This window comes from Octodon degus, unplaced genomic scaffold, assembly GCF_000260255.1.
Source record: "Octodon degus isolate 3935 unplaced genomic scaffold, OctDeg1.0 scaffold00008, whole genome shotgun sequence".
Taxonomy (NCBI): Eukaryota; Metazoa; Chordata; class Mammalia; order Rodentia; family Octodontidae; genus Octodon; species Octodon degus.
In genome coordinates, this window is record NW_004524584.1 from 2,433,871 (window position 1) to 2,443,805 (window position 9,935).

At 36.8% G+C, this 9,935-nt stretch overlaps 2 protein-coding genes across 2 annotated transcripts in view; one reads left to right on the top strand and one right to left on the bottom strand.

Moving 5' to 3' along the window:
• Window positions 1–2: 2 nt before the first annotated feature.
• On the top strand, window positions 3–4,220 carry LOC111813505 (centrosomal protein of 70 kDa; the record flags this gene model as incomplete). Its single annotated transcript, XM_023704324.1, has 5 exons — window positions 3–113; window positions 196–364; window positions 545–659; window positions 1,836–1,915; window positions 3,542–4,220. Coding segments are annotated over 5 exons (537 nt in total), but the record flags the coding sequence as incomplete, so codon positions are not given.
• Window positions 4,221–4,928: 708 nt separating this feature from the next.
• Window positions 4,929–9,935, bottom strand: part of Esyt3 (extended synaptotagmin 3) — a 49,269-nt gene continuing 44,262 nt past the window's right edge. The window contains exon 22 of the mRNA XM_012517506.2: window positions 4,929–4,949. Within this exon, the coding sequence (XP_012372960.1) occupies window positions 4,929–4,949 (21 nt within the window). The remainder of the gene's footprint in view (window positions 4,950–9,935) is intronic.

The following is a 9,935-nucleotide window of genomic DNA, read 5'->3' on the forward strand; positions in this document are numbered from 1 at the left end:
AACTGGTGCCTTGGCATAATTTGAAGAAACAGGATGAAAATGAAGGTGTCAGAGTTGAAAATCTGTTGTTTATGGTAGATGCCATGTTGGAAGAAGTTGAAAATAAGAAAAAGGTAATACAAATATTCACACTTTAAAGTTTTTTATGAACTATATGTGATTATTTTAAGGTGAGAACTTGCTTCTTTTAAACAGGACAGCAACATGCCAAACTTTCAAACTTTGCAAGCCATTGTCTCTCACTTCCAAAAGTTATTTGATGTGCCTTCTCTGAATGGAGTCTTCCCCCGAATGAACGAAGTCTACACTAGGCTTGGAGAGATGAACAATGCTGTGAGGAACCTCCAGGAACTCTTAGAATTAGGTGACAACCTGTGCCATTTTTGGTTCCCATTTAGGAAGTATTCCTTATAAATTACAATAAATAAGTAGGTAAAAAATTTTAAAGTTAAAAAAAGCAAAAATAACTGAAGCATATGTTTGATGGATGCGATGATTTTGGAGATTCTCCCTTAAAATGCCTTATTTTCTTTTTCTTTTGCAGATAGTTCATCCTCATTGTGTGTGCTGGTAAGCACAGTTGGAAAATTGTGTAGGCTGATTAATGAGGATGTGAATGAGCAGGTTAAGCAAGTATTAGGACCAGAAGATCTTCAAAGGTATTTGTTTGAAAAAAGTCATTTGGGATGCTTGGATTGGTGAAATTAAAGATATTCAAACCTTCGTGTTATTTACCTTCCCTATTTGGAATAGCACTTTTAAAATAACGTGAAACCCTAAGACTGAATAATAACATCTGCAGGAATAGAGAAAGTGCCAAGTATTCAAGATAAAGTAGATTGCAGGGTCTGTAAGTTTTCATAGGGTGAATCAGATACTCTTCAGCACACTCCTGTTCTCAGGGAAAATTCAGATGGTGAAATTCAAGCCTTTTACTCTATTTTATAGGATTTCTGATTATATTAAGTCCTATTTCATGGGGCTAGGGATATAGCTAGTGATACAAGTGCTTGTGCGGCAAGCACAAGATCTTGAGTTCAACTCCCAATACCAGAAAAAAAAAGCATTACTATTTTAGGACACATCATCAACAACTGTATAATCACTAACTGTATACATAATATCTTATGAAAAGATAAATGTTAATGATTTTTTAAAAGACTAGGCATCATTACCATACAACCCAATGTTTAAAAAAAAAAACTATTGAGAGAGTGTGGGTATAGCTCCATTGTTGAATTTGTGCTGAGCCTCCATGAAACCATTAGTGCTTTAGCGCTACCCTCCCCAATTTTAAGACATGGTTAGCTACACGTAAACTTTTTTCAGCCCTCACCCTCATTATACTGGAACGTGTGGGAAAGGAGAATATATTCTGCAAGTTTTCCCAAGAGGAGCCCTTATGTAATCTGGTACATGAGTGTTTGGTATTTGATATTTTTAAAAGGAACATATATTCCACCATTGGTCTTTTTTCCTCTTCCAGTTGTTTTACATGAATGCTTGCTTCATTTTTAATAAGATTTTAGCTACAAAGGCCTATAGAAAAGTATGGTTCACTAAGAAGTCTCAGCTAAATGGAAAGTTTTTCACATTAACAGTGTTATATATGTTTAACAAATATGTGGATAAAATTCTTTTTTAGAAAAGTGATATTAAGTGAACAAAAAATGCAAACAGAAAGAATTGTAGTAGGTGATCATTAAGTGTATATTTAAATTAGTAGGATAGTTTCTTTCCACTTTGAAGATGTTGTGTTTGCAGCACCTGTGTCCAGTCAAGTACAGGGAACCCTAAACTAGAAATTTGGTATAAACTCTGCATTTTTTAAACAGCATTATCAACAGACTGGAAGAACACGAGGAATTTTTCCCAGCATTTCAGGCATTTACTAATGATCTACTTGAAATCTTAGGTAAGATCTCAGCTGTTGGAAGTTGAATGTGACTCTTAAGATGTCAGTGATTTTGAAAGAAGAATGTTTGTTAGCTGGGTTAGTAGTTTTTACCTTGAGTACTTGGCAGAAGGTGTGTGGAACCCACTAATACTTTATTTAGCAAACACACTCCAAATTTGCAATTAGAGTTGTTGGAATCAGTCCACAGAACAGAGAAGCAATGAGTTTTTAAAGAGATAGAAATGGCTCATTCCTGGTTCTGTCTTTTCTTTCTTTCTTTTTTTTTTTTTTTTTTGACAGGATCTCAATATGTAGTTCAGGTTGGTGTTGAATTCACTGTATCCCAGGCTGGCCTCAAACTTGTGGCGGTCCTCCTGTCTCAGCCTTCTAAGTGCTGGGATTACAGGTGTGCCCCACCATGATTGGCCCTTGGTCATAGTGTAGTAAATCTTGGGTGGAAAGTGTTATTTTTTCTTAGTTCTGGGAATTGAACCCAGAACCTTTACATTGAGCTACACTTCCTGACTTTTTTTTGTATGTTTCATTTTATTTTTGGCAGTGTCTCATTAGGTTGCTCAGACTGGACTTAAACTTGTAATCTTTTGTCTCAGCCTGACAGAGTACAGGGATTACAGGGAATGAGTAGATTCAAGCTTGGTAAGATTAGCAAATGAAAGAAATATGTGACTGGAATATGTACCATAGTGAATGTAATAGGTTTTATGGGTGTTTTTTAATGGACTGAAAGTGATAGTAAGTGTCCTTTAGGTGTGCTAATATACTAGAGGAGATCCTAGCAAGTCAAAGCATAACTTAAAAGTTAAATTTAAGGTATGAAATTTGTATAAGTGCATTGCCTAATGTTCTGAATAGCTTGGTTTGACAGAATAATTCTACTTGCTTTAGAATGGCCACTAACAGTGATGTACTAGTCATTAATAAATACCATATTGCACATTAATAAATATTAGATGTGGGCTGGGGAGATAGCGGCACAGTGCCTGCCTGGCAAGTGCAAGGTTGTAAGTTCAATTCCCAGTAACCAGCAAACAAAAAACAGTAGGAATGCTTGTTACTCTTATTTAGATCCTTTTACAGAAACTCCCTCTCAGATATAATGACACTTAATTTGGTTCACATAAGATAATTTCCTTCAGAAAGCCAAGTTTATTTGCAGATGATTTGTGCATTTTGTTTAGAGTTCAAATTTGGGGTTAAATATTGTATTTAGCATTGTAAAATTAGATCTGTTTGGCAGAATGTCATTAAGCATCATTCTGTACAACACTTTGTCTTGTACTGTATACCAGATAAGGAAACTTTCTGCAATAAATTTTTTTCTTACAAAGTGTTATGATTGGCTGAGAAAATTCTATCAGCCAGTGTTCTGTGAGGTACATTTATATAAGCAAGGTCTCTCATTGAGAAAACAGGTGTGATTTTAGAATGAGGTGGGTGTGGGGAGCCAAGGAGGAACTTGATCTTGTGCCTTAGGACAGAGAGCCAGAGTCCCTGTGTAGAAATAGGTCTAGACAAGTATTGTGACTTAGGTCAGAAACTTAAAAGAACTGATGGAGGTTCTAATTTCCTCTTGAGTTTATCACTGGAAAGTTTTTTTTCCTTATTTTTGTTTTTCCATTACAGAAATTGATGACTTGGATGCCATTGTACCTGCAGTAAAGAAATTAAAAGTACTTTCATACTGAAACAAATCAAATCATTTTAGTGTGTAAATTGCATTTTTGCCATTTTAAATATTCTGTAGGATTGGTCTTATTTTGAGACAAAAGGTGTAAAATTTGCTTCCAGAATTCATCCTCTGAGTACTGGGTGATTCACCTTATAATTTTTTAAATTAACTTTGAGATTCTTTTACAAAAAATAGCTGCTAAGTTATTAAATATTAAGTTATAAGCAATTGTTCAGTGCTTAGAATATAGGGTAGAGTTTGTAGTAAAAGACCTAGAGAGAGAGAGTGTGTATGTGTGTGTATATAAATAATAGCAAAGAGGTATTTAAGTTCAAGTTTACTCACCTTATGGTCAGGGCAAAAGGAAGGCCAAGTGTAGTCAGTAGTAAGTCACTGCTTTCCTGGCAAGGATTAATTGGTATCTACTATTATATCTCTCATGGCAGTTGTCTTTTCAGAGCAGGAACAAGAAAGGAATAAAAGAAACAAATATTTATAGTCTTTGTGTTAGGTTAAGAAGTGAATCATGGGGTGAAGTAGATGAGTAGACAGAAGTTCCTCTTTTTTAATGTCTTTTGCAATCTTGATGGAATGTGCTTTTTATAAGGCAATACAATCTTAAATAAAAGTTTTGTACAAAAAAATTCCAAACCTCAGTGTCCTTAGTGATTTATTTATATTTACAAATAATGAGTTATATGCTTCCTAGGCTGAGCTTCCCTTGGGCAGTGGTGCTATTCTTTGTGCATTTTACAGAGTACTATCTGCCAGGCATCGTGGCACACACCTGTAATCCCAGCACTCGGGAGGCTAAGGCAGGAGGATTGCTTTGAGTTTGAGACCAGTCTGTGCTATACAGCACGAGCTTGTCTCAAAAAATAAAAATACAAATAAAACAGCACTATCCTTACTGCTTTTCAGTTATTCTCTAAAAGGGACCAGCGTTTTGCATCACATCCATGAGTGTAAACTACTTCAAGCTGCCCTTTATCTTCCTTTTTATAAGTAACAGGCCTAGGAAGACTTCTCAGGTACTCTCACCAGGTGGCACACAGAGTATCGTAGAGCATTTCTAGGAGGCGAGGTGCAGTGAAAAATTGTCTTCACTTTTTTTGTTGCTAAAATACCTGATGCCAAAAATTGAAGGAGGAAAGGGTTATTGTGAATGTTTTTGTTTTAATGGTGTCAGGAATTGAACTCAGGATCTTAAACTTTCCAGATAGGCACTTATGCCACTGAGCCATCTCCCCAGCACAGGGAAGGTTTGTCTAGTTCAGTTTGTGGAAGTTTTAGTCCATAACCCACTGGCTCCAGGGCAGGGTGGTCCATGACAGAGGGGCATCAGTTCATGGTAGTGGAAGACTGCAAAGCAACAAGAAGAAAAGGAGCAAAAAGGACAAAAGGGAGGAGCAAGCCTCTTTGCCTCCTAGATATCGTATGCAGGCAGCCCACTCAGGGGAGGTGTAGCACTCACTCATAAGGCCAGCATTGGACCAGGAGTCACAAATTCTTGTACTACATGACTACATGAGGTTTGGGGAGAACATCTAGACACAAACCCTAACAAGAGTAAATGTCAGTAGCTTGGTGTCCACATCCTTGGTGGTATGACCCTAGGCTTAGAAATATAGTAGCCTGGATTTCTTCTAAATTTAAAATTGTTTTGTTAACCTGCAGTTACATTTCTAACTAGCACCCCATAGTTTGTAAAGAACATGTCTTTGATGATTGAGTAGAAATAGTATTTGGGTATTTGATTATATAAATACTCTGAAAATTATCCCAAGAAATTATTTTTATGAAAGAGTTTGAATATTGGAAAGAAATATGCTTAATGAATAATAATGAAATAATATTTTACTGTAAATTTTTTCAAATAGTTTGAGTCTATTATTAACTCTTAGTTTAATATAGAAGTTTTCAAACACTTCTCCAGAGGCCTGGGAGTGTTTTGGAGGTACTTGAAGGACCACTAAGAAGTACAGTGACACTAACAGCAATAGCTCTAGGCTGTCCCTGTCAGATCCGCTCTTATCCAGTTCCTTTTTAAATTATAAATAAAAGTACTACAATTGTTACTTAGAGAGATTTTGTAAAATATTAGAAAAAATTAACAATTTTATCGAGGTATAATTGATATGTAAACTGCACACTTAAAATACATAATCTAGTAGTTCATATATATATATATATACATATACATATATATATATATATATATGTTTTTTTTTCATTCATAAACCATCACCACAATCAAATTAGAAGATACGGTAACACCCATCATTCCAATAGTTTTCTTACTGCCTTTGCAAATCCTTCCTATTTTCTCCCATCCCTAGGCAGCATTTTACCTCTATCATTATAAATTACTATATTTTATTAGTAATTTAGGATTTAGTATGTCATAGGATTTAGTATAAATGACATCATATGTTCTTTTTCTTTTGGCTTGGCCTTTTTCAGAATTCATTTTTCAGAAATTGAGATTTTTTTACATGTTGTATTAATAATTATTACCATGTACTATTCTGTTGTATACCATAACTTACTTCCTTCACCTGTTGATGGAAATTTGGGTTTCCAATTTTAACTAGTATATATCGAAATCTACAAACACATTCATATGAACATATCCCTGATATAAAGTGTCTTAGACTTTTTCATATATTGTCTGGTTTGGGGTTTTTTTTTCGTAATTTTTGTTTTGTTGTATGCTATTTGGTTGTTACAGGCAGAAGGGTAAATTTGGTGTCTGCTACTCCATTGTGGCAAGAATATAGAAGTATGTGGGAAGGGGCAGTGGTTTGAGACAGGGTATCATTATGTAGCCCAGCTCGGCCTGAAACTCAGTCCACCTGCCTAAGCCTCCTGCATGCTGGGGTTGCAGGAATGCAGTACTACACCCCTCTAGAATTATGATTTGAAGTCTAAAAATATGTAGTGTCTTGGATTGATTTCACAATGTAACACTGAACTATTATGTATGTATATACGTATTTAGGTGCCCAGGGTTGAAACTAGGACTTTGCATATGTTAAACATCTACCAAAGCCATATGTATCAATAGATGGGGCTCTTTGAAGGTGGCTGGATCTGGGGTATATGAATGTGGATTAAAGGTGTGAACACAGTTGAAGAGTGTGATAACTACATCAATCCATTGATTGGTTTAGCATAGTTCTGGATGTGGGTTGTACCAACCAATAGGCTTATAGCCTGGATGGAATATCAAGGAAAAGATGGAAGACAGGCCTTCTGCCATGAGCTGTTGCTCTTCTACCGTGCCTCCCTGCCTTGAGCCAGCCAGTGGAGTGAAACCACTACAAACTGTGAGCTAAAATAAAACTTTCCTCCTATAACTTTGGGTGTCTAGTACTTTGGTCAGCAACAAGGAAAGTAAGAGATTGCCCAAATTGGTTGTTTTGATCTCTAACATCTCTTCCTAACATCTCTTCCTTCCACATCACTAACTGAAACCTCCAAAACTATGGGCCAAAATGAACTTTGAGTGATGAGCTGATTATCTCAGTTATAGTAAAGGAAAGCTGGCTAACATACTTGTTTCTACTTTTGAATGATCAAGACTATTTGCCAGGGGCCAGGGAGATAGCTCAGTAGAATAAGCACTTGCCTGGCCAGCACAAGGTCCTGATTTCAAAGTCTATGATCCCTTAGGCCTTTTCTTTCTTGTGGGAATCTTAGTCATTTTTTGGTTTGATGTTTCAGTGTTTTATGTTGCATCATTTTTACCTTCAAGTTCCCATTCATGTCAGCTATCTGCTGCAGGGCTTTCCTAGAGGCCCTGGATGTAGATAACAACCCTAAGGGCCAGTGTTGTGGTTGACTCATGTTTTCATCAGGCACCAGGTTCTAAACCTGTTCTAGTTTTGGGGGTTTCTGCTTCAGGTTGATGGTAAGTAACTTCAGACTCTGCTCCTGCAGGACAGTTTAGCTGATTGCTTTCATCCCTGGTGCCAATTTGTTCTTGTCCTCATTGCCACGCAAAGTGTTTTCTATTGAAACAAAACTTCTGAGGTTGTTTTCCTCCTGTCTGATGTATGCTAAAATTCTTATTCCTTTCAATACTTTAATTCCCCATTTGACTTCTGCAAACTGTTGTGGTTTCCCTCTTTTCCTCTAGGAACTTTACCTATATTACTATTTTTGAGGGGGTGCTGGAGATCTCATGAGAGCAATTACAATGTTGTCATAAGTAGAAAGGATAAGCACCATTTGGCATAGTTTATTATGAGAATTTATTGTTCAAAATAGCACCAGTGTGAATGGTAGCGATGAAAAACAGTTCTGGTAAAAAAAAAAAAGAAAAACAGTTTTGGTAGCAGATAGTTCAATTGACATGAAACATTAAATACCAGGCATACATAACACAGCTTAGCATGTGACCTTAGTTGCTACCTAGTAAACATTTAAAAAATTTTGTTACATGACTAAGAATTGTTAAAATGAAAAATGCTATATAGGAGGAGGTGGGAGTAGGCCATTTCATTATGGGCTAGTTTAATGAAAGTGATGAATAAAGCAGCAGAGACTTGAGCCAGATTATCTCAGGTTTAAGAGGCAAATTCAGGAGTAGATTTTGATTTTTACAGAAAATTTGAAGAAAATAAAAAAATGTTTAGAATGTTGCTATTTCACTAGACAAATGGCAGTGGTGGGGACAAACTTAAGACAGAAGACAGAGGCCAGGAGTGGTGGCATACACCTGTAATTCTCAACATTTGGGAGACTGAGGCAGGACGATTGCTGTGAGTTCAAGGACAGCCTAAAGTAATAAAAGCCTGTCTCAAAAAGATAAAAAACAAAAACAACTTTTGACCGCAGTGTTGTCTGAGTGGTAAGAGTAGAGGACATCACCTTTACAGTAGCTATAACAACATCATGGTTAAGTCTATTTGGTCTTTCAAGTAAGAGGCACTTTTCATATGCAACTTACATAGTATACTTTTAACATTATTTAAGTGAACCAGCTTTCGCCTAGAAAAGTGGGCCAGAATTCCAAGCTTGTAATGATACTCTTTTGGAGTCTCCAAAGCCTGCTGTAAGTTAACTCAGACCTGGGATTGGAACTTGGCTAGCATGTTCCTATGATGATGGATAATGTAGGGCCATCCCCCAGCATGTGGAATTATTTCCAGAATATTTAAGTATGTTATTATAACATGGTTGTCATTAGGAAAATGCATGTTAGCTCCAAGTCAGGAATAAATCTCCTAACACAGAAATATCACAGGTGGCAGCCAGAATGGCCTTGGCAGTGTTAGCTGTTGGGGGTTGGGTCAGTATTTCCACAGAAGTGCCCTCCCTTGGTCAATAATTGCCCAGAAGGAACTGTTAGCTGCTCCAGGAACAGCTCTCCCTTGGCCCTTATGTAAGGCCAGGTCACATTCAGGCAAGTCCTGGGCCAAAAGTAAGTCCTACCAAAAGTAAGAAAACCATTACTAAAGTTTTGATGACTTAAAAATACCCCATTTCAAGGGGCTTTGCCAGATAGCTCAGTTGTTTAAAGCACCACTTGGGTAAACACAGGCAGGCACATAGGACCACAGTTCAGTTCCCAGCTCCAGAAGCTGTACCAGACCTGCCCTTAAGGCAGCCTGAAGTAGCCAAAAAAAAACAAAAACAAACTCCTCCTCAAATTAAAAAAAAAAACAAAACCATTTCCTTCTGGATTTGAGTAAATCTAACCAAGATGAAGTAGTTTTTGTCTTTATATAACTCTACCTCATCCTCTCTAATCATACAGTTAAATTTTATACAGTATAGACACATATATTCATAAAGTGACTTAATTTAAATAACTATACATATGTACACATTCTAACATATTGGTGATAATGTGCTCATCAGCTTCTGGGCTGTCCGTCTGGAGTCAGCTCATACCTGTAAGACAGCAGGGTGCAACACTTGTGTTAGAAGGTCAGTGTTTTGTAGGTGTCACAAGATGAGATGTCTGATTCCCTCTAGAGCCTGCAGTCCCATGCTATCTCTTGAATTAGCCAGGCAAAGGTAAGGCTAGAATTTACAGAAGTCACATAGGCGAGATCTGCAGGCAGTGATACAGTAGTGGCGAACCTATGGCATGCATATTGTATGAAAGGGTTTTTCTAAATTAAAACCTCAGTATTCAGATTTATTTCAGTGTTGATAATTTGTGATAAATAAGTGAGTTTCACTTTGGGCACACTTGTCTCTAAAAGGTCTGCCATTACTGCCATGAGGTGTTAATGTGTCGCCTTTCTTAACTGAAATATTACTGAAAGGGGAAGAACTATGGAGAGAAAATATGGGCAACTGAGACTATCCTGAATAGCACATTAACAATGATAA